The sequence below is a fragment of the Schistocerca piceifrons genome, chromosome 2 (assembly GCF_021461385.2).
Source record: "Schistocerca piceifrons isolate TAMUIC-IGC-003096 chromosome 2, iqSchPice1.1, whole genome shotgun sequence".
Taxonomy (NCBI): Eukaryota; Metazoa; Arthropoda; class Insecta; order Orthoptera; family Acrididae; genus Schistocerca; species Schistocerca piceifrons.
Window position 1 is genome coordinate 446,914,695 of NC_060139.1, and position 26,072 is coordinate 446,940,766.

The 26,072-nt window shown below is 40.2% G+C and overlaps 1 protein-coding gene across 4 annotated transcripts in view; it reads right to left on the bottom strand.

The window, feature by feature from the left end:
* The window catches only part of LOC124776250 (transcription elongation factor B polypeptide 3), a 162,401-nt gene that overhangs the window by 13,174 nt on the left and 123,155 nt on the right, over positions 1-26,072 (bottom strand). For 3 of the 4 annotated variants that reach the window (XM_047251119.1, XM_047251118.1, XM_047251117.1), the window contains one exon: positions 8,612-8,756. In XM_047251119.1, coding sequence (XP_047107075.1) covers positions 8,612-8,756 — 145 coding nt within the window. Of the gene's footprint in view, positions 1-8,611; positions 8,757-26,072 lie in introns of those variants that run through there. The other variant, XM_047251120.1, reaches the window with a different exon arrangement.

Here is a 26,072-nt window from a genome sequence, read left to right on the forward strand (position 1 = left end):
TTCAAAAAGATGTTCATTTTGTAGCACACATCTTTCTGAAGAGTCTCATACATAAAACATACATGTTTGAGGAAATGTAAGACATGTTATTTGGTCTTAAGTGTGCCACTCCTCTTCACACAGCTTTCATCTATCACACGTCACTGTATTTCTCTCTGTGGAATTCAAACGTGTAATATTTTGTGATGGATGCCATCAAACTATGTTCAGGACAGTGGCATTTAAACTGACCTGTAGTGCCTCTCCTGCTCCCAGTCGGCTAGTTTGACATCTCTTAAGAAAAACTTGCAATTAATACTGAATGGGAATTTTTGTAACCGAGAGAACAAGAACTCTTCCGAAAATTTGCACTCTTTATTGTCGATTAGCTAATAACTTCTGTTTTGTGTGACATAAAATTAAATATAGGATACATAAAACCAGTAAAGACAAGAGACAAGCACGACAGTACACATTTCTTCAATCCTTCAGTCTTGGAATTTTTTTTCTCTCTAATGTTGCTACAGCTTTACATGACATGCTTTCCTTTCTGTAAAGGAATCTATTACCTCATCCAAGTTCATCAAACATTTTGCTACATGAAAAAACAAAATGTCATTGTCTAATACTAAAACAGCTGTTAATAAAAATAGTACCCAAGACTGGTGTGGTTTCTCGATCTTATTACGTGTATTTTGTCACTGTCTGCTAGATAAAATGAAATAGGCCTGCCTAATATTGCAGCAATTGTAACACAAGCCAAATAAATGAGACTGTTTTAGCACAAATGGACATTTTTAAACATGACGGAATGTAATTCACGAAGTACCAATATCAAATGCCTATTAGCCTACTATAAGCAAAAAGCTTTATGTTAGGAAATAGTTTCACATTTCATCCATGCACGTCAACTTCTCAGTACGGAATTTTTATACAATTTTGGATCTCATATTCTTCCATAGTTTTTGTGATGTCTCCATTTCTTCCCCTTCCTCATTCTAATAAACAATCTTGTCATCACCAATTCTGTAATTATTCCTGCCAGTGTCAAAAGTTATTCTCTGATTAACTTCACTAACCCTGCCACAATCACCAGTTTAGTTGTCCCTCGTTTATTCTCCGGTTAGGCTTTATTAAGAGTTCGTACAGCTCCTTTTCCGCACTATTCTGAGAATAGAACTTAAGTGGCAGCTAATCAGGGACTGTACAACTGGCCCTCAATAGTGTAGCAATCAGGCAAAAATTTTCTGTCAAAATTGCACTTTCTTGGATACACTGAGAATATAACATGTAATCTTTCTTACCTGTTATTCCTGTTACTCGTTAATTTCCACTCTAGTAGCCTGAATCTATGGATTTCACTAGTAATTATAACAACAATGATCATTCACAAAACCAGTCAACCATATAAACAGCAATTGGCATTCACCCATTCGGCTTTATTCCACTCAGCTCGTATAGCACCGTCCCGTTTTGTCTGCAGAAAAGTTTAATTCTAGATGCGACGGCATTTCCCTTGCAGAGACATCACGTACACTATGTACGAATCCAATAATCAACTTACGATTCATTCACAAATCAACTCAGAATGTGTTAAAAATGTTCTAAAACCAACAAGGATGCATTTCAATATCACATGAATAATCGATAAACCAACGTGCGCTGGATGCTAGGCGCTTTGTGAAACAAGGCTTTTTCCTCAAGAATATGAATTTGGCACGTGCCCCCCCCCCCTCCCCTCCCCCCTGACATTGCCGCCCTGGGTAGATATACCAGTTTGCCCCCCAACCCCTAGATCCGGAACTGTTGCACACGCCTAAATCTGGCAGCTTGGGCATGACAGTAAAATTTTTCTGGGTAGCATCTGGCTGTTTGCTGCTTATACAGCTAACAGCCTAACTTTTGTAGCCATAAACGGCAGAAGATACACCCCATATGTGACCCTACTGCGCATGCGCATGAGCTCGCTCACAACTGCTTAAATGAATCTAATGTAAACAGTTGTGACGTCATGCTCATCAGAGGCAATTTGTTGTTATGAAGCATTGCATAGTCTTTCTAAAACCTTTGACACGTTTTGCTGTTGGCAGACACTTGTATAAGCACTGTATTTTGTCATTGTATATGGCACATTTCCTTTGCAACTTAAGTTTTATTTTGGTTTTTTCCTCTTGTTTGTGTTTTATTGCTGCAGTATTATTCTCTAGTAGTGAGATACAGTAACATCCATTGTTTGAGTATTGGTTCTTAGCAGTAAAATTCACAAAAATTTAACTGAAAACTAAAATAATGAAAAATTCCCGGAATTCCAAAAGATTCCCGGGTTTTTCCCAGTTTTCTCCTGGATGAAAAAATTCCTGGGTTTTTCCAGGATCTCCCAGTTGTCCCGGGTCACATACACCCTGTAATTACACTACTGTAGTATGTAGTCACTGAAGTAAAATAAAATCATGACTGTATCAATAATGATGAGAGTGGCCCTACTAAAACCTATCAGTATTTGAAAATGAAACCCCTCAAAAAAGTCTGCATATTTCACTGTACAGCAGGTTGGGACTGCCTAAGTATGACATGTGTCACAAGTTTTCAGTAATGTATGTGAGATCTGAAGATTATCAGTACACTAAATATGCAGAGGGATTAAAGGTGGAAGGGAGCACACTCTCTATTTCATTTTGTCTTCACTGTATCATCCATTTTTAGTGAAGGTACAATTTTTCCAGTGTAAGTCTCATCATTGGTATCTGGCCTGAAGTAAACTACATGAAGCAGATTAATGTATTCAAATATCTGCCAAAACTACAGCTCAATTTCATCCAGGGTTTTGCATTATTCAATGGAAGTGTTAAGGTGGCTTCCTGACAGAGAGGGCTGTTTTTTGCGCTCAAGCAATTTTTTCACAGTAGTATTTAAAAATCTTAAGAAAAGGGTGATGGCATCAAATCGGCATATTGAGTGTCAAAGTACTGAGTCCTCACTATGGCAGATGGTGAAGTTTTTTGGTGATGGTTATAGTAAAGTTTGTCATCTTGTTCAAGCAAGTTATCAACATTCTAAGGTTTGTGGACAGTTAGTCACATTTCCATTTCACTATTAAATTATAAACAGATGGTCTATGTATTAAATACAGACACTTCCTTTCCATACCACAGGCCTCCTGTAACAAACGCTGGACATCTGAGAACTCTACAAAATGTTTCTTTCTGGGTGCTTGCACCATGCTCCTCCTGTGGGGGACAAGATGGAAATTCTTGTGGGGGCAGTGAAAGACAATATGTGCCTTTTCAAATGTTTTCCCACTGCGGAGAATCCATACCTGAAATGTGATTCTGGAAAGTCTGCAAAATACCCAGCAAAGGATGTCATAATCTCTTCAATGGATTCAACATATTTATCAGCATGAAATTACTTTCCATGTGGGAATAGGTAGAAGTCAGAGGGTTCAACTCTAGGAAATAGGCAGGACCCTCTTTTTCACCCATACAGTCAAGACGACTTACGTATTATTCATCAGTTAAAGCTTTGCCCTTTCCAAGGTAATCAATAGCAATCTTCCCAGAAATCACAGGCCACAGCTTTAATTTTTCAAGAAACTCCTCAACAGAATAGAAGGAGCGACCCATGAGGAAACTCTTCAGTTTTGATTTGAAAGTGTGTGGATTACTGCTAAGATTTTTTAATTCTAGTGTTAGCTTATTGAAAATGGTTGCAGCAGTATACTGCACATGTTTCTGCACAAGAGTTAAGGAAGTCCGATCCAAATGCAGGTTTGATTTTGCCGAGTATTAACTGAGTAAAAGCTGCTTATTCTTGGGCATAAGCTAATATTGTTAACTAGAAATGACAGTAAGGAAAATATATGTAAATATATTGAGAGGCCAATGTCAAAATACCCAGACTTGTGAACAGGGGTCAACAAGAGGTTCGTGAATTTACACCACTTATTGCCCAAACTGCCCATTTCCAAGCCAAAAATATCCTTTTAGAATGGGAAGAGTTATCCCAAAATACAATACCATATGACATAAGCAAAGTAGACCAATTTTTATGTCAAATGATCACTCACTTCGGATACTGTTTGAATAGTCAAAATGGCAGCATTAAGTCTTTGAACAAGATCCTGAACATGGGCTTTCGACGACAGTTTATTTCCTATCTGAATACTTAGAAATTTGAACTGTTCAGCTACACTAATCAAATGCCTATTCTGTGAAACTGAAATGTCAGGTTTTGTTGAATTGTATGATAGACACTGTACAAACTGAGTCTTACTGTGATTCAGCGTTAGTTTATTTTCTACTAGCCATGAACTTATGTCATGAACTGCACTATTTGAAACTGAGCCAATGTTGCACACAACATCCTTTACTACCACACTAATGTCATCAGCAAACAGAAATATCTTAGAGTTACCTCTAATACCAGAGGGTATACCATTTACGTAAATAAGGAACAGGAGTGGTCCAAACACTGGTCCCTGGGGCACCCCTGACCATACTCCATTCAGACCCCACATCACAGCCATTCTCAATACCGTGAATAATGACCTTTCGCTGTCTGTTGCTAAAGTAAGAGGTGGACCAATTGTGAGCTACTCCCCATATTCCGTAATGGTTCAACTTCTGGAGCAATATTTTGTGATCAACACAATCAAATGCCTTAGTTAAATAAAAGCATATGCCCAGCTTTCAAAACCTTTTGTTTAACCCATCCAGTACCTCACAGAGGAAAGAGAATATAGCATTTTCAGTTGTTAAATGACTTCTAAAGCCAAACTGTACATTTGATAGCAAATCGTGTGATATAAAATGATCAATTATCTTTACATATACAGCCATTTCAACAACTTTAGCAAACACTGATGGCATAGAAATAGGTCTAAAATTGTCTACATTATCCCTTTCTCCCTTTTTATAAAGCGGCTTTTCTACTGAGTACTTTACTCATTCAGGAAATTGACCATTCCTAAAGGAAAAATTACAAATATGGTTAAATACTGGGCTAACATGTGCAGCACAGCACTTAAATATTCTGCTAGGCACTCCATCATACCCATAAAAATCCTTAGTCTTCAATGATTTAATTATTGACTAAATCTCCCCCTTGTCTGTATCACAGATGAGTATTTCAGACATCAACCTCAGAAAGGCATTTTCCCAAGAGAGTTATATGATTCCCTGTAGAAACTAAATTTTTATTTTATTCACCAGAAATGCTCAGAAAACGATTGTTAAATACTGTTCATATATCTGATTTAACAGTAACAAAAATATTTTTACTATGAACTGACTTTATATTGTCGGCTTTGTGCTGCTGACCAGACACTTCCTTCACAACTGACAATATGGTTTTAATTTTATCCTGTGCATTAGCTATTCCATTTGCATACCACATGCTTTTTGTCTTCCTAGTAACAAAAAATGGTTCAAATGGCTCTGAGCACTATGGGACTCAACTGCTGAGGTCATTAGTCCCCTAGAACTTAGAACTAGTTAAACCTAACTAACCTAAGGACATCACAAACATCCATGCCCGAGGCAGGATTCGAACCTGCGACCGTAGCGGTCTTGCGGTTCCAGACTGCAGCGCCTTTAACCGCACGGCCACTTCGGCCGGCCCTTCCTAGTAACATTTTTAAGCATCTTACAGTACTGCTTGTAATGGGCTTGTAGCTTGACTGTGACTACTTCTAACATTTTGATATACGAGGTGCACAATAAAGTAATGAGACTGATTTTCATTGCAAGATGTGGCAACCCTGCAGGCTTGCGTAGGCACAATACCTTTGACCTTGGCCTATAAGCTGCTTCTAGTCCAAGCGGCACATTGATGCAACTCCTCAGTCATGAGTTGTGCTGTAATAAGTTAACACGTGTTTGTGTCTCTCGTTACAGAAATGGAACTGCATAATACTGCGCAACCGTATGCCATTTCTTTTTGTGTTAAACTGGGTGGAACTGCGACGACAGCTTAAGGTAAGCTTCAGAAGGCTTTTGGAGAGGAGGTTATGTCAAGAGCTCAAGTTTTTCGTTGGCATAAAATGTTTAGTGAAGGCAGAATGAATGTTGAAGATGAAGACCACAGTGGACGACCATCAACCTCACGGACGGATGTCAATTTGGCCAGGGTGTGTGATCTCGTACAATCTGATCAAAGATAATCTGTGAAAATGATTGCAGAAGAACTGAACATCAATCGAGAAACAGTTTGTCTAATAATAGCTGGAGATCTTGGTATGAGAAAGAATAGTGCAAAAATCACGATAATGCGCCATCACATACTGCTCTGCCAGTACAGCAATTTTTAACCTCAAAACAAATTTCAGTACTACCACAGCCACTTTATTCACCAGATATTGCTCTGTGCAACTTTTTTCTATTTCCAAGAGTAAAAACGGTGGTCAAGGGACACCATTTTCAAACAACACAAGATGTCCAAAAAGCTGTGACAAGGGTCTTGGAGGATATTACCGAAGATGAGTTCCAGAAATGTTACCACCAATGGCAGAAGCACTGGAAAAAGTGTGTACAATCAGAAGAGAACTACTTTGAAGGAGACAACACTAAACTTGACTAAAACGGTAAGCAACATATTCTTTCACATCAGTCTCATTGTTTTATTGTCGCACCTCGTAATTCCCACTTTGTTCTACATACTAGCACAGGAGACTGTTTGGATTCTTTATAAAATAGTTGCAACATTTCTGAGAAATGTTGTTTTCACTTCTTTTTTTTGTCAGACTTCAACAGATACAGCACCCATATTACACACAACTTTCTTGCAGATAATTCTTTACATAAAATGTCTGATACTCTTTCTCCTGATATATCTATGGCATTCACCCTACCAGCAATGCCATACGGTATACGAGGGGCGTTTAAAAAATCCATGCAAAAATAAAAACTACTTACGTCTTTGGGGTAAACCTTTTCATTTTTTGATTTAGTCTCCTTTTGGACTTATAAACTTCGTCCAACGCTGTTCTAATTTGTTGATCCCTTCCGAATAATAGGAATTGTCCAAGCCTGCAAAATAGCTATTAGTTGCTGCAATCACCTCCTCGTCTTTATCCCACCAGCCATTTCTTCAAATTGGGGAACAAGTAGGAGTCCAAGGGAGCCAAGTCTAGGGAATGGGGGGAATGTGAAACGAGTTGTAATCCTATTTCCATTAATTTTGCTATGACAACTGCTGAGGTGTGTGCTGGTGCATTGTCTTGGTGGAAAAGGACTTTTTGCGGTCCAATCGTTGGCGTTTTTCTTGCAGCTCGGTTTTCAAATGGTCCAATAACGATGAATAACATGCGCTTGTAATAGTTTTACCCTTTTCCAGATAGTAGATGAGGATTATCCCCTGCAAATCCCAAAAAGACAGTTGCCATAACCATTCCGGCCGAAGGAATGGCCTTCACCTTTTTTGGTGCAGATTCTCCCTTGGTAACCCATTATTAAGATTGTTCTTTAGTCTCAGGAGTATAGTAATGTATCCATGTTTCATCCACAGTGCAGAAATAATTTTTTCTCATGTCGAAATGTTTATGCAAAATATTATGTACCCGTTCATTTGAGATGCCCACAGCACTAGCAATCTCACGCACTTTAACTCTTCTGTCATCCATCACCATATCATGGATTTTATCAATGATTTTTGGAGTCGTAACCTCCACAGGGTGTCCAGAACGTTCAGCATCACTTGTGCCCATATGGTCACTCCGAAAATTTTGAAACCACTTATAAACTGTTCTAATTGAAGGTGCAGAGCCACCGTAATGTTTATCAAGCTTCTCTTTAGTCTCCTGAGGCGTTTTGCCTTTCATAAAATAAAGTGTAATTATCACATGAAATTCTTTTTTGTTCATTTTTTGACAATCACTCTACTTCCTTGATTCACACAAAAGCCAAACGCAAAGAAATAGATCTATATGGCTGAAATTGGTGTGCGTTCTTTCCAAAGATGCTACAAACTAAACATGACATCGATACGTGCCGGTGGAGCCATCTCTCGGACTTTGCACGGACTTTTCATACGCCCCTCGTACTTAATCAATATTTTCAAAAGTGGTTGCAACTCTAGGCTGTTATTCATACGGATCATCTTTGGGACAAGTAACACTAAACTTGAACTCAATCATCCATTTTTAACTACTGAAAATATACAGGATACCTTATGAGTCTCCATCAACTTTGCATGAATTCTAGTTGGCAATAAACCATAAATGACAGTTTTTCAACATGATATTATTCATTTGCGTCTATTTGAACACAAAATGAACAACACTATTCCTTTAAAAAGCTGCACAAATAAAAGCTGCTCCATATATCAGTTTTACACCTGAATACATTACAGTACAACTTTATGATAACTGATATCAATATTCTTTCTATGCCAGAACAAGAACTTTATATTGTCCCCTTCACAGTGTAAATGTTTCCAAATTTTCCTAGGTACTGGCTTTATCATTGCATCTGCAACATCCCTCTCAGTTAATGTGTAGATGCTTTTATTCACAGACTGTGACTAACTTGCTTCAACCAATCAATAGCTAGAGTTATACTTATATCATCTGTGTTCCCTCCAAATGAGTAGCTATTTTGAAACAAGTGATTTGTTTTATATGGCTATGATACTCAACCTGATTGCACACTCCTTGGTGGGGGAACAGGTACAGGAGCCGCTGATGTGCTAGGACCAGAATTCTGTCTTCCCATGCCTGTCTTTGCTCCTTTAACTGGGCTTCCTTTGCTAATGACAACAGGTCCAGCAGTGCCATATTTTGCCTGAAAGGAAAGATAACAGTTCAAAACAGTTTTAGCAAAGTTTGCAAATTCTTACGTATCTTAAATCTTTTAATGGAAAGACTTGGTGGAATGTAAATAACTGAAGGAGTAAAGGTAAGAGCTCACTGAATACTGTAAATGCTGAGCAATTGAGAGGCATGTAAACCAAACTGAGAACTTTGCTAACTTTTGGATGCCTTTTTTTTTCCCTAGCTATAGAGAACACACACACACACACACACACACACACACACACACACACACACACACACACAGCTACATTGTGCCCCCTGCTTATATCATTCTGGCACAGCAGCTCAACAGGGGTGACGGGTTATGCTGTTTATAGTGGGTTAGGGAAGAATAGGTAGGTAGTGGGAGGGAAAGTTGTTGTAGGACTGTTGACAGTTGGGACAGGAATGTGGGAGGAAGAGAGAATAACTGCACAGGAGATAAATGCAGCACTGGGAATGGTGATTCATTCTGGCTCCAGGTAGGTTGCAGTATGAGTGAAACTGAGGTCCTGGGGCAGTCGTTGAGCTGTGTGTGAGGCACGGAGCTAGCAGAGTGTTACGACCTGAGCCATGGTCGTGTTGTTATCAGGAGGTAACAAAGAGCAGAGATGAATGATTCAGTGGAGCATGGAATGCTAATGAAACATCATTCAATTAACAATCCTTAATTGGCAAACATTTTAAAATCACACTGTCTTCTTCCCAGCAATGCTTAGCAGCAACTATGTTGCTTGAAAGTGTGAGGAACTTGCTGAGCACAGGTCCTGACAGTGTCTGTAGTCATTGCTGTGGCTAGTAAGAGGGTGCAGTGTCACTCATCTTCACAGCCTAGCGTGACTGTGAATGCCTGTCGGAGCCTCAGCACTCTCGATGCATGAAGCTGTGCTTACACTTGATCCCAGACTACTGCTTATCCCTGTAGTTGGTTATTGACATGGCGTGAAGACAGAAGACTCAGCAGCAACATGAAAGTCAGCCAGAGTGGTGGTCCCAGCATATACCTGGTAAGGTTGTATTTGTAATGCACCAGTAGTCACAACACAGACACCCAGCACCCAAGCTGAACAGCTTGCAGATGGACAGATCAATTTGTCATCTGCAGAAGATCACCCCGCTTCCATCCTCAGTCCATCATCATTATGACTGGCAGTACTGTGCCTTGCAGATCATAAGTCCCATCCACAGTTGGATGGACTTAAAGCCGTGGGCTCCAAATTGACAGCAGATCTTGTAGTCAATTATTTAATTCACCAGAGCATCCTGCAACTTAATAGAGCTGGTCTGACATTGGTATCCGTGATGCAGCTGGAACAGTCTCACTCTGAGAATGAATAGGAGGGGGAGGTGGAGGGTGTGGAGGTTTTACAGCTGGCCATGACATGATTCCCCCCATCCACTAGTGACTGAATGTGTTCTCACTTCTGAGCCTGTCAGCACTCTTGACTGCTTTAACTTCAGGGTTTCAGAGTGTTCCTTTATGTTTGTCCTTAATGTTTGCATCCCAACAGGCATTCTTGTGACATCGCAAGATGAAGTTAATACATTTAGCCTCGTTACAGTAGAGCATTCTGTCTGCCCTGCACTGTTGTAAAAGTGCTGACTCAACTGTTCTTGGCTTCTCGCACACACAGTTTCATAGTCTGATAAAAGAAGCTGCCAGCTTGTTTGTACTTTGTTCCCCTCATGTTAGTATTTGGTTACAAAACTGCTGTGTAGCTGGCAGATGTGCCTCACTTAACAACATCTCAGTTGGTTTCCAATAAAATTTTACTTCTGCACTTACTTATTATTCTACTGAGCAACATTCCCCAATCCTTTATCAGATACGTCCCAAATTTTCACCCCTTTCTACTATTCTGTATGTCTTATTAATCTGTCCTTCATGGAATATCCCTGTTACGAAAATCAAAGTAAATCTCACAAATCTTAATGCTCTTGAAATACAGCACTATTTCATAATCACTTCCTTACTCCTACTTCCTGATGATTAGATTTACGATTCACTCTAACTACTCTGTAGTATTTTCTGCCACATTGTCAAACCAAGCAATGGGTAATCCATGCACAGATAATTCTGGGTGTTCTATAGTTTTTCCTAGTAGAAAGTGTAAATTACACAAATGACAACTAGAATCCCTATAGTACTTATGTTCCTAACCTAATTATGCTGCCTCTCACAGTACTGTTGGATGTGTTGTAACATCTGTTCTGTGGAAATCTGTCTCTTCTGCAATGTTATTAGCTGCTGAGCAAAGATATCTGAGTTCAGGGTATCATTTAAAAACAGTAAGTTTTGGCAGTGTCTCTAATGACTTCTCTGGCCAAAACAGCAATGGGTGTTTCAAGTCTGTTGTATTTGTAACACTTGCTGGTAAGCAAAAAGTTGTTCCAGGTGTATCACAAACTGTTCCAGTTCTTAAGATTCCACTGTTTTTTACCTCCATTTTGGACATACCCGGTGCTTTCCTTTTTTGCAACAATTCTTTTTTATGTTTTCTGGAGTACATAACAAATATATCCACAGTGCGGCCATTCTTTGGAAATGCAGATAAGGCATTAATACTTCCCTCCAAAACTCTGTTTCTTCATATTTCACCAGGAACAATTGTTACTTACAGGCATGCATGTCAGTTCGGACCACTCTGGTTGGACACAGCGTATTACTCTCCAACTGGGAATCCCATAACTTCTTCCTCATCATAAGCACATATGTTTCCCTGTTTTCTGAAATTATCAGTACTTCACTAGTGTGTACTCGTGGCCATTTTCCTACTGTGTTCCATTTCACAGAATAAGCATGTATAATATAACACTGATATTGGCTGTTTAAACCTACTACAAGAAAAGTATTGACACATGTAGTTGCGCTCCATCTGTTCTCACAACTACTGACATGTGGAAAAATAATGCTAAGTTGTCCTGAGTTGGTTACACTATATGCCGCAACTCAGTTATAAAATCGTTTTGCGGTTTTCATATTCCTGCTACGAACTGCTGAAGTGGCAACAGTGTAGCACTTAGCTGCCCAAGTATGGCATGAAAAAATAGATTCCTCCAATGTTACTGCCTCCAGTCTCACGTCACTGACACTATCTGTCAAAATCCGTAAGTCTGGCTACAGCTATTTGCCCATCTACTGTGTTTTACGGACTATAAGACGCACTTTTTTCTTTGAAAAATTGCCTCCAAAATTCAGGTGTGTCTTATATTTGAAATCAATATAAAAAGTCCAGCGTTTGATTTAAAATTCATGCCAATCTTAAAAATGACCATACATTCGATGTTGCGGGAAACCTATCTCTATCTGACAACACCAGATTTAACTGGTAGCAACAGTGCATTGATGTCATGAATGTAAGTTGTGAGTATTCATAAGCTTGCTAACACTGCTTGCCTCCTGCCCCACCATCACAAACCCAGACTACGATGCGTCACTGCACTCAACAGTGCTGGTGAACTTGAAATGAAAGCGATTTGTGTTTCGGTAACAGTACAATATTCTTGTTAGTAGCTATTTTTCTAGTGAAAAAATAAATAAATAAATAAAAGGTATTCATATGATGCACGCTGTAAATGGAAAGTAATAGCAAATTTATAACAACATGGAAACAGAGAAGCTGAATAGCTTTTCAGCACTCCACCAACAGAAAAAACCATTCACGATTGGCAGGCTAGTAATGATGAACTGAAAAAAGTCAGGAAGACTGAATGGGCAAATACAGGAATGAATGCAAAATGGCCAACTAGAAGATGACATTTTTCAGGGATTTTAAGGTCAGTTCAGTTTTATAAACTGGCTTTGCAATCTAATAATAAAAATGGTAAAAATATCATTAAAAATGCTTAAAAATTAAGGTGCATCTTACAGTCCACAGCATCTTATAGTCTATAAAATACAGTATTTCATGTAGTTGTTTCTGGACCCTTTTAAGATCTTCATTTATAATCTACTTATTGCTTTTAGTGTACTGCATCAAGTCCATTGCCAGTTCCCATACCACTTTTGTGTTATTTAGTACAGCACGTTCCATTTTCATCATCTGGCTGGTATGCCATTCCGCCTTACACCTCATAAACTCTGCTACTGCTTGTACCTGACCTTGAATGTTATTTATATTTTGAGATCTTCATCATCTGCTTTTCCAAACAATGTCTTCAAAATTTTGCACCTGTGTTTATCCATCCTCTCTTCTCTGAATCAATGTCTTTGGCAGCAGGTTGATTACCTGCTTCAAATGTTCTATTGAATGTTCTTGTAAGAGTGTTGCAATCCACGTATTTCCCTCTATTCTACTGGAATTCCCTCTTTTCCTGCTTCTTCCTGCAATTCCCCAAAGGTAACTTCTAACCATGCACCTCATTTCTTATCTTCCAAACATTCAGCGTTACATCAAGTGTCCACCGATGACTGGTTAGATTCAAGAGGCTGATGCCATAATTCGCTTATGTACGAGGCAGCAGCAAAATTACAGTATTCTTTCTGGCTGCCCATATTGGCATGCTTCCTGAGAGAAAGGAATTTCTCATCATTTTCCCTCCGGAAAAGCTTCAATGCACAACAAAATACACAAATCAAAAAAAGTTTTGCATCACCTTGGTTTCCACAACTCCTGAAGATAGACGTTGACTGTGGATATTGTATTACAGAGAAAGTCCCTTTGATTTTTCAGAGATGTCACTAAACCCACCCAAAGATGTAAACATCCATGCATGAGCAGCGCCTATTAGGCGGAGGGGTCCGACAGCCGATCAGTTCCAGTTGTTCCACCAAGAAGGAGATACACAGCCAGTGTTTCTGTAGTTCAACCATGCCTGGACGGTCAATACCGCAGTTCGATTGTGTCCGCATTATTACTTTGTGCCAGGAAGGGTTCTCAACAAGGGAAGTGTCCAGGCATCTCGGAGTGAACCAAAGTGATGTTGTTTGGACATGGAGGAGATACAGAGAGAAAGGAACTGTCGAAGACATGCCTCACTCAGACCACCCAAGGGCTACTACTGCAGTGGATGACCACTACCTATGGATTATGGCTCGAAGGAACCCTGACAGCAACGCCATAATGTTGAATAATGCTTTTCGTGTAGCCACAGGACGTCGTGTTACAAATCAAACTGTCCACAATAGGCTGCATGATGCGCAACTTCACTCCCGACGTCCATGGCGAGGTGCACCTTTGCAACCATGACATCATGCAGTGCGGTATAAATGGGCCCAATAACATGCCGAATGGACCGCTCAGTACTGGCATCACGTTCTCATCACTGATGAGTGTTGCATATGGATACAACCAGACAATCGTCAGAGACATGTTTGGAGGTAACTCAGTCAGGCTGAACAACTTAGGCACATTGTCCAGCGAGTGTAGTAAGGTGGAGGTCCCCTTCTGGTTTGGGGTGGCATTATGTGGGGCTGACGTATGCTGCTGTTGGTCATGGAAGGCGCCGTAATGGCTGTACGATATGTGAATGCCATCTTCCGCCCGATAGTGCAACCATATCGGCAGCATATTGGCGAGACATTTGTCTTCATGGACGACCATTCATGACCCATTGTGCACATCTTGTGAATGACTTCCTTCAAGATAACGACATCGCTCGACTAGAGTGGCCAGCCATGATCTTCAGACATGAACCCTAAAGAACATGCCTGAATTTTGAAAATGTTGTTGGTGTTCCTCATACTATAACAACAAATCAGGGTACAAATTTTATGTTAGACATTTTTGAAGCAGTTGTGTCGGCTGCTTGTGTCTGGAAACTTCACATTAGTCCTTTCTGCTCACAAGCCAACGCTCATACTGGATGGATTCACTGTACAATTTCGAAGATCTTAAGCTGTCAGGGTTCCTCCAAGCCATAATCCATAAGTAGTGGTCATCCACTGCAGTAGTAGCCCTTGGGCAGTCTGAGCGAAGCATGTCATGGACAGTTCCTGTCTCTCTGTATCTCCTCCATGTCCAAACAGCATTGAAAAGGGCTGTTTATGGACGACGTGACCCGCCAACCACTCTGAGGAATCAATCTACGCTGAATCGCCATTGAGGAGTGGGACAATCTGGACCAACAGTGCATTGGTGAACTTGTGGATAGTATGCCACAATGAATACAGGCATGTATCAATGCAAGAGGATGTGCTACTGGGTATAAGAGGTACCGGTGTGTACAGCAATCTGGACCACCACCTCTTAAGGCCTCGCTGTACGATGGTACAACATGCAATGTGTGGTTTTCATGAGCAATAAAAAGGGTGGAAATGATGTTTATGTTGATCTTTATTACAGTTTTCGGTACAGGATCCGGAACTCTTGGAACCAAGGTGATGCAAAATTTTTTTTGATGTGTGCACTACTGAATACTATGAAATACAAACTCATTTAGCCACCCAGAACTAAATCCCCAAAACAAAACAAATAAACCCTAATGGTTGAGTAGGAAAAAAGTACATAATTAACAAAAGGAAACTAAACACTTGTTTTTAATGTGTAGGGTATGCTACGTGAATTGCGAAAAAATTCTAACTACTGGCTTCTTCGTCTTTCTAGAGTTTTTATTCTGTACCACCTCTGTTGTTGGAATATGCAGCAAAATGTCCACCACTCTAGTGATATTTCTAACTAAGCTTGCATGAATAACTGATGTTTTCATTGGAAACTATACCTTCACCTTCACTGGCAATGTCACATCTTTCACCTGATATGGATCCTGATACGTAGTTAAAAGAGTTGTTAGTTTTTTGTGTTGGTGTGTATGGGTTAGTTATCTAGACTCACAAACCTACTCGATATTGCAGCAATTATCCCATACACTAACCCTTCTTTTCTTGGAGTTCAAGTGCTTTTGTATTTGTTCGTTTGACCTTCCACCAAACTTTTCTTATCAGTACCACGAACTTTTTCATCGACTCTTCATTAATTTCAGAACCTCGAAAGGAAGTGGAACATTTCCACCATATACGACATTGCATAGTGAAAGACATGTAATCTGTGTATTTTTTAATTATATACTAAGACAAATATTGTACATATATAGCCCAGTTATTATAATGGCTTAACATCTTCAAAATTGTATGGTGAATCCATCCAGTATGACCGTTGGCTTGTGAGCAGAAAGGACTAGTGCGAAGTTTCCGGACACAAGCAGCCAACACAACTGCTTCAAAACTGTCAGACATAAAATTTGTACCCTGATTTGTTGTTATAGTATGAGGAACACCAAATGTTAGCATTCATGACTGTGCTTACTCACTGGTCCGGAATTGCTATCATTGCTATGAACCAGGAAAAATGAACCATTATCATTAGAATATACTTGTTACCAGCTGCTGTCCAATGAAAAGGTCCAAGAATATCTCAACCAAACATTTCAAAAAGTTTTGTCACTTCTGATAATCTTTACAATGGCACACATCAGTCACTCAAATCTGCACACGTCACACAGTCTTTCATGTCTTGGTCAACATCTTCCTTTCTGTTTCTCCACCAAAACTTTTGTGCTATGTGTCTATCTGTCATTCTACATCCTCCATGACCAACCAAGAAGTGATCATGAGGCTGTTGCAACACTTCACTTCTAAATATTGCACAAACCACCATGAGTGGTCCATACTTCAAATTTCTGTACAGCAAAACACGATGTGATACCAACTGTGGCTTTGACCTAGAAGCACAACAAGTCCGTTGTCTGCACTTTCTGTCTTTCTGACAGCTTTTGCCTAGTGCTTGCAGAGCTCTCAATTTTTCTACTTGGCATGTCTGCATTAGTATGTGCTTTCTCAGGTTGATGCACTACCTCATAATTAAACTCATTTAATTTAAGTGCCCGCCATATTAATCTACTAGATGGATCTTTCGATCCCAACAGCCGCTTAAGAGAAGCAAAAGCCACTGCCTTAAAAAACAACATCAAAAGTATGTAACACAATAAATAACAGTTAACATCCTTTGTACTTTTGGTGAATAATTGCATCCCCCTCTACTTAACTGTCTCAGTGCATAAGCCACTGAATGTTCCTTATCACCTATGATTCGGCTCAAAACACAACCAATTGTGATCCTGCTTGTGTTGCAGGATAGGATGAGCTCTAAAGTTTGGAGTTACCAACACAGGACTGGATGCTAAAGCATGCTTCAGTTTCTTGAATGTGGCTTGACACACTACTGACCGCTCATATTTTACTCCTTTTCTTAAAAGGCAATTCAAGGGCTCACCAATTTGTGCAAAAACAATTATGTACTTCCTATAATAATTACAGAAACCTAAAGCAAATTGTGTATTGCCACCTGTGGTGGTACAAATCATGAACTGTTGATATTAAACGTGGATCAATCTTTACTCCTTCCTGGCTAATTATGAGGTCCCAAACAGTTTACTTCTGTTTGAGCATAATGGCATTTATTGGCACTGAGTGTTAAGTGTACTGTCCATAGTCATTTAAAGACATCTTCCAATCATTTCACGTATTGTTCTGTATCCTTTGCAAATTGAATTATGTCATCAAGATAAACCATGCATTTATTAGGTTTCAATCTGTGAAGCACTCCATTTAAGTCTCTGAAAAGTAGAAAGTATGTTTTTTAGTCCAAACAGCATTGTAAAATACTGGTTATGTCCCCTTGGTGTGAAAAAAGCTGTCTCTGGCTGGTCTTCTGGAACTACTTAAAGCTGGTGGTAAACACTCTTCAAATTCATAGACAAAAAGTATTTACACTGACACAGACTGTAGTGTGTGTGTGATGTTCAGGATGGGATACACATCGGTGACAGTTTTTGCATTTCAAAAGCGATAATTGCAACAGAACCTATATTTTTCAGTTAAGATTTGATGAATTTTTGGGCACAATGGAATGTTCGCACTCCCTCTAAGGACTATAAATATCCTCAATGATTCAATCAGCCAGCTGCTGGTCAATGAATTCATCTATTAGCTCTTGTAATTGCTTTGGGACTCGGTATGGTTTCTTATACATTGGAGCATTATTACCTGTTAGTATTTTCTACTGTATAATCAGTGTCACTGGTGTCCGTCCCGGGTAGCTGAGTGGTCAGCGCAACAGAATGTCAATCCTGAGGGCCTGGGTTCGATTGCCAGCTGGGTCAGAGATTTTTTCTGCTCAGGGTCTGGGTGTTCTGTTGTCCTAATCATCATTTCATCCCCATCGAAGCGCAAGTCGTCGAAGTGGCATCAAATTTAAAGACTTGCATCTGGCGAATGGTCTACCCCTGACGGGAGGCCCTAGTCACACGACAGCAGTAGCAGTAGTAGTAGTAGTAGTAGTAGTGTCACTAGTAACGGATCCACTAAACTGAACAAATCGGCAAACCTAACCAATAAAGCTTTCATTACTTCCCTATCTTTCCCTAGCAGGTGCTGAACTTTATCATGTAATGCAGAACTGTTAATGGTGTACTCGTGGCTGTGGTCGTCACCTGACCTGTCAATACTGTCTTCCTCCAATACACTCAAACTGGCTACCATTACGTCCTTTGCCAAACTCATCTCATCCATGCCAAATTGTCTAAATTCATGGGAACCACAAATTCTCCGTCTACATCTGCAATGCATACTACACTCCTGTGCACCACACAAAGCAACTTATCTAATTCTCTGCGGCATGTCGGTGGTTCTACCATGCATAACAATTCTCTCAGTAAGTCTATACCTACACTAACCCAGATCAGTTTTCCTGTATCTGCTGGTACATTAGCCTACAAATTAACCATTAATGTATGTGCACACATTTCATGACAGGCACACCTTGCGATATTGTTTCACTAGCCGCTCTCTCCCATAATGGATACAAAGTTGCATCAAGTTTGATTATACACTGTGCAAGATCAATTAGTGCACAATGTTAGTCAGAAAATCAAGTTCCATAACTGCACAGTATCCTTCACTAATGTGTGGCAACACCTACATGTACTGCTTAAAATTTTCAGGCCCAACTCTAACAGTGAGCAGCATTGTCCTCAACGATTCTGTCTAATTGTTACCCTAACAATGTAACCTGTTCTGTGGAGACTGAAGTATCCTCTTGCTTAAGAGTTCCAGACTAACAACTGACACATGTGCCTCCAATATCCACCAAGAATTTAGGCTCCTTGTTCCCTACTGTGCCAAACAAGCAACAAGCTGTCTCTGCACTTGTAATTGCTGTTTACTGTTATATTGGGAATGACTTCCTATGGCCAAGGAACCTCTGCTTGCAATTAACAAACACTACTTATTATTGCTCTTTTCCTGGTTACTATTTCTGCAGCCAACACCTAATGTACAACCCCACCACATTCAAATCATTGTGGCTGGCAACATTGCCTCTTCATGTGGCCCATTTGTCCATATCTATAACATTAATATCAGAGGAGAAGACACCTTGGCATTCTGTATGGCAATTCTCATAGCACAGGACAAATAACTAAGATTCTCCATTCTTACCCTTCATGACAGTTCCACTGAAGTAGCTCTCATGAATACGACCAAGGGCCTATTCTCTGCTTTCCACAAGAACTTTCTGTCTGCCTCTGCCTTGTGCGTTAATTCTGTAGGTTCAGCTTACAAATCCTATCAGAGAATGCCTCTTCTAATTCACTATGTTTCTGCATTAAACCCATGAGCTTTTCTCTGAAAAATCTAACACTATTGTGCTTAAAATAGTATTGGATTAGTTCTTCAGCTAGCTGCTTACACATCTGTGCCTCACCAAGTGTTTCATCGTATGTTACACATTTTAGTGTCACTTGTTAACCATAACTTAACCACAGAATGACATACTGCATCGGGTGAGTTCCCTAACCAGGCTGCTTCATTAACATCATCCAGAAAAGCTGACACATCCTAATATGTTTTCCCATGAAAAGTTGTCATGAGACTAGCTGGCATAGTACCAACAGATATAACAAGTACATTAACCATCGCATTAGTAGCCCCTCCTTGTTCTTGCATCAGCTCAGTTGCTGCATGTAATGCTTTTAGTTGCTTTGCATTTCTTTGCTAGCCTGGCTCCATTTTGTTTCATCCTGGAGCAATGTGGCTACCTGCTTTTTCAAAACTTCAACAGTTTCACTTAAAGTTACCGAATGCATTTCTTGTCACAGTGTAACCTCCATTTTGAACTTCACTTCAGAACAAATGGACTTCCTTTACACTAACACAATATTAAACAGAAATAACTATACTAATCTTTTCTCTATATCATAGGCCAGTGGGACTCGGGGCACTGCTGTGCTTCATAGCCAAATCATCTACAAGTTACGCATGTTACGTACTCGAAAAGTTGTTATTGTGTTTTGTGGAAGAAATCCTCTTTTCAAGGTGCCCCACTCACTTTTAATTACATGTAGTCCTGAAATTGTAATAATTTATTTGCTTGGCAAAAAATGTTCTACATAAGTGATTAGATTATTCCATCTGTTTTGCTTAATTACTATCGCTTACTTTTGTTTTGTTTGGTCGCACTGATATTTTATTTTAATGTACTATTATTATCATATTTAAGTGAAAATCAAGCAAACAAACTTTAACCAGTAAATGTACATACTCACCAAACATTAGGGGCTCTGAGTCACTGAAAGACACTTAAGCAAAACTGTGAACTTTTCTAGCTTTTGGACAAATCCTTTTTTGGAGCTATAGTGTACACACCCATATCTGCATACACACACACACACACACACACACACACACACACACACACACACACAGGATTGAAGGACTCATTCTCTTGTTGCACAGTAGAATAGTAAATAAATGCAGCAATAAAATTTTGTTAGAAACCAACTGAGATGTCATTGCTGCTAAGTGGGGCATGTCTGCCAGCTACACAACAGTGTATTAACGTAATGCTAACACAGGACACCCGAAGTACAAACAAGCTGAACCAGGATGCAAACTTCACATTAAGAAATGTTCCGAAAAGCTGAACTTAAACATCAGAGCAGCTGAGAGAGCTGACAGGCCCAAATGAGAGCACGCCAATACCAACAGGAGGTGATCACATTATCGCCTGCTATAAAACCTCTGCATTCCTCAAACTCATTCTCAGAGTGAGGCCATTCCATCTTAATCACGGATGCCAATGAAAGACCAGCTCTATGAAGCTCTATGAAGCTGCAGGATGCTCTAGCGAATTCAACAAGTGTCTTCATGCTCCCACCAATTTGGAGTTCATTGCTACAAGTCTACACCCATCCAGAATTGGAGGGAACTTATCTCATGCAAGCTGGAGTCCTGCCGATTGCAATGGTGACTGACTGAGGATGGGGGCCGGGCATCTTCCATGGATGAAGAACCAATCTGCCCACCTATAAGCTGTTCCATCTTCAACACTGGGCACCCGTTCCACGATTAGAGGGGCAGTATAAGTATCATGTTACCGGCAGTATGTTGGGACTGCCGCTCATGCTGTCCTTCATGTTACTGCTGAGTCTTCCGCCTTCATGCCATCTCAGCAACTGATTACAGGGGTACGCAGTATTCTGGGATCAAGCCTACACACAGCTTCACTCAATGAGAGGGCTGAGGCTCCGACAGATGTCCACAGCCACGCTGGGTTACAGCAATGCGTGGCTGCCATACTATCCTATGGGCCGTGACACTGAATGCCACCTCGCGCTTTCAAGCAGAGAGGACTCAGCACAGCTCCGAGAAGAAGACAGAGTGACTGCAAAACTCTCACCAATAAATGATTGTTCATTAAATGAGGTTTCAGTAGTGCCCCAGCACTCCACAGGATCACTCACCCACACACTTTGCCTGACGTCCTGATAACAACATGACCCTGGTTCGGATCATAATATTGGTGTCAAACAGTGGAGCTAACATGTAACATTAGTGTCACCAGTGGTTCTGACACATTACATTCACATTAAAGAGTTGTTCTGAAATGCTGTGTGGTGCCAGCAGAACTTGCATTCCTCCATGTTGGGCACCTAATGTGCCGATGTTGGCTTTTCACCACTATTGGTGAGCCACACCTGTGCATCAGCAGCTATTGGCATCTATCAGCATGTGGTGCATTGTGTGACCAATTTTGTTGCCTGTTTCCTTTTGTTTTGGGGCCATGTGGAGTTGAAACGATCTGCATGGTAACTTGAAAGTGATATTCTATAAGCCACAAGAGCCTTCCGACCTGTCTTAGTACTGAGGTAGCTGTAGGTAAGAGTATTTACACCCAATCTGGTGCCAGTTTTGTAATTAATCAGGCCATGCATACATAACCAACCTCTTCCAAAATTCAGTGTTTAATTCAAGGAATACTGAATGTAGCAAGAAACTGTATATTGTCGAATCATAGGACATGTAAATGAGAGGATCCTACTATGAGAAACAAGTCATTACAAAGATGTTACTAATCACATTGACAGACCATATAGTCATGTTTATTGTTAGTGTTTTTATCTTACCATGTAATCTTTTTAAAAATCTTAAGGAAGTACTGAAATAATCCCAACAATATCTGTTATGTAGAAGGAAAACTAATTTTAAATTGAATTGTTGCCTTTAATCCAAACTCTCTCAGGTTTTCAGGCTTCATTACAATAACAACAATTATTTAGGAACAATTAGCATAAGCATCACAATTAGCTTTAAGATACATAATATATTACCAACATATAAAAAACTGATCACAGCTGGGTCAATTCATATGAAGTGGTCCAGTGATAGTTGCTTGACAATTTTTAAATATGAAATATTTACAGTATGTTGCTACCATACAGGTGTACAAACTGTGCAAAAATCATATTTTTATAGTCAGCCCCACCTGAGATAACTAACCCCAAACTTAACAAAAAATGAAAATTTCAAACTTCAAAAATTCATACAAAATTAAGTGTTCTTGCTCTATGTGAGGCTAGTAGTGTATGATATGTAACTATAGGAAAAAAATAGACTCTCATAAATCACTCCTTATTTGTTATTTTTGGGCCTACAAAGTGGATTTTAGAAAATCTGGATACCAAACTTGGGAGGTCATTTTTACTCATTATTTTTGAATTTAGGGTATTTTGTGTAATAGACAATGTTGTAGAGGAAATTTTTCTAAAAACAATCATGTCAGTTTCAATGTTGTCACTAAACCCAGTGAAGAGATATTCATATTTTTGCTAATGTCTCTAAACTGAAACACTGTTGTGGCTTACAAACAAAGATTGCCGCCATTCAGTGAAGGTGAAAGGTAAAATTATTTAAAAAAAACTGTTTTGAACTTCTTAATATAGGGTAATCACATATAAAAAATTAAAATATTTAAAAATGGTCAAGCAACCAACTTAATTTTTGTTGGACCATTCCATTTGGACTGACCCAACTTCTTCTTCTTCTTCTTCTTCTTCTTCTTCTTCTCCTCTCCTCTCTCTTTCTCTCTCTCTTTACCTTGTTATGTCCTTCCTAATCTACATCTACATTTATACTCCGCAAGCCACCCAAAGGTGTGTGGCAGAGGGCACTTTACGTGCCACTGCCATTACCTCCCTTTTCTGTTCCCGTCGCGTATGGTTCGCGGGAAGAACGACTGTCTGAAAGCCTCCGTGCGCGGCCGAATCTCTCTAATTTTACATTCGTGATCTCCTTGGGAGGTATAAGTAGGAGGAAGCAATATATTCGAAACCTCATCCAGAAACGCACCCTCTCGAAACCTGGCGAGCAAGCTACACCGCGATGCAGAGCGCCTCTCTTGCAGAGTCTGCCACCTAAGTTGGCTAAACATCTCCGGAACGCTATCACGCTTACCAAATAACCCTGTGACGAAACGCGCCACTCTTCTTTGGATCTTCTCTATCTCCTCCGTCAACCCGATCTGGTACTGATCCCACACTGATGAGCAATACTCAAGTATAGGTCGAACGAGTGTTTTGTAAGCCACCTCCTTTGTTGATGGACTACATTTTCTAAGGACTCTCCCAATGAATCTCAACCTGGTACCCGCCTTACCAACAATTAATTTTATATGATCATTCCACTTCAAATCGTTCCGCACGCATACTCCCAGATATTTTACAGAAGTAACTGCTACCAGTGTTTGTTCCACTATCATATAATCATACAATAAAGGATCCTTCTTTCTATGTATTCGCAATACATTACATTTGTCTATGTCAGTTGCCACTCCCTGCACCAAGTGCCTATCCGCTGCAAATCTTCCTGCATTTCGCTACAATTTTCTAATGCTGCAACTTCTCTGTATACTACAGCATCATCCACGAAAAGCCGCATGGAACTTCCGACACTATCTACTAGGTCATTTATATATATTGTGAAAAGCAATGGTCCCATAATACTCCCCTGTGGCACGCCAGAGGTAACTCTAATGTCTGTAGATGTCTCTCCATTGATAACAACATGTTGTGTTCTGTTTGCTAAAAACTCTTCAATCCAGCCACACAGCTAGTCCGATATTCCGTAGGCTCTTACTCTGTTTATCAGGTGACAGTGCGGAACTGTATCGAACACCTTCCAGAAGTCAAGGAAAATAGCATCTACCTGGGAGCCTGTATCTAATATTTTCTGGGTCTCATGAACAAATAAAGCGAGTTGGGTCTCACACGATCGCTGTTTCCGGAATCCATGTTGATTCCTACTGAGTAGATTCTGGGTTTCCAAAAACGACATGATACCCGAGCAAAAAACATGTTCTAAAATTCTGCAACAGATCGACGTCAGAGATATAGGTCTATAGTTTTGCGCATCTGCTCAACGACCCTTCTTGAAGACTGGGACTACCTGTGCTCTTTTCCAATCATTTGGAACCTTCCGTTCCTCTAGAGACTTGCGGTACACGGCTGTTAGAAGGGAGGCAAGTTCTTTCACGTACTCTGTGTAGAATCGAATTGGTATCCCGTCAGGTCCAGTGGACTTTCCTCTGTTGAGTGATTCCAGTTGCTTTTCTATTCCTTGGACACTTATTTCGATGTCAGCCATTTTTTCGTTTGTGCGAGGATTTAGAGAAGGAACTGCAGTGCGGTCTTCCTCTGTGAAACAGCTTTGGAAAAATGTATTTAGTATTTCAGCTTTACGCGTGTCATCCTCTGTTTCAATGCCATCACCATCCCGGAGTGTCTGGATATGCTGTTTTGAGCCACTTACTGATTTAACGTAAGACCAGAACTTCCTAGGATTTTCTGTCAAGTCGGTACATAGAATTTTACTTTCGAATTCACTGAACGCTTCACGCATAGCTTCTGTTTGTCTGAGAGGTTTTGGCTGCGTTTAAACTTGGAGTGAAGCTCCCTCTGCTTTCGCAGTAGTTTCCTAACTTTGTTGTTGAACCATGGTGGGTTTTCCCATCCCTCACAGATTTACTCGGCACGTACCTGTCTAAAACGCATTTTACAATTGCCTTGAACTTTTTCCATAAACACTCAACATTGTCAGTGTCGGAACAGAAATTTTCATTTTGATCTGTTAGGTAGTCTGAAATCTGCCTTCTATTACTCTTGCTAAACAGATAAACTTTCCTCCCTTTTTTTATATTCCTATTAACTTCCATATTCAGGGATGCTGCAATGGCCTTATGATCACTGATTCCCTGTTCTGCACTTACAGAGTCGAAAAGTTCGGGTCTGTTTGTTATCAGTAGGTCCAAGAGTCGGTTCTCTGTTTAATTGCTCGAGGTAATTTTGGGATAGTGCACTCAGTATAATGTCACTCGATGCTCTGTCCCTACCACCTGTCCTAAACATCTGAGTGTCCCAGTCTATATCTGGTAAATTGAAATCTTCCCTTAAGACTATAACATGCTGAGAAAATTTATGTGAAATGTATTCCAAATTTTCTCTCAGTTGTTCTGCCACTAATGCTGCTGAGTCAGGAGGTCGGTAAAAGGAGCCAATTATTAACTTAGCTCGGTTGTTGAGTGTAACCTCCACCCATAATAATTCACAGGAACTATCCAATTCTACTTCACTACAGGATAAACTACTACTAACAGCGACAAACGCGCCACCACTGGTTGCATGCGATCTATCCTTTCTAAACACCTTCTGTGCCTTTGTAAAAATTTTGGCAGAATTTATCTCTGGCTTCAGCCAGCTTTCTGTACCTGTCACGATTTCAGCTTCGGTGCTTTCTATCAGCGCTTGGAGTTCCGGTACTTTACCAATGCAGCTTCAACAGTTTACAATTACAATACCGATTGCTGCTTGGTCCCCGCATGCCTGACTTAGCTCCGCACCCTTTGAGGCTGTTGCCCTTTCTGCACTTGCCCGAGGCCATCTAACCTAAAAAACCGCCCAGTCCACGCCCTACAGCCCCTGCTACCCAGGTAGCCACTTGCTGCGTGTAGTTGACTCCTGACCTATCCAGCGGAAC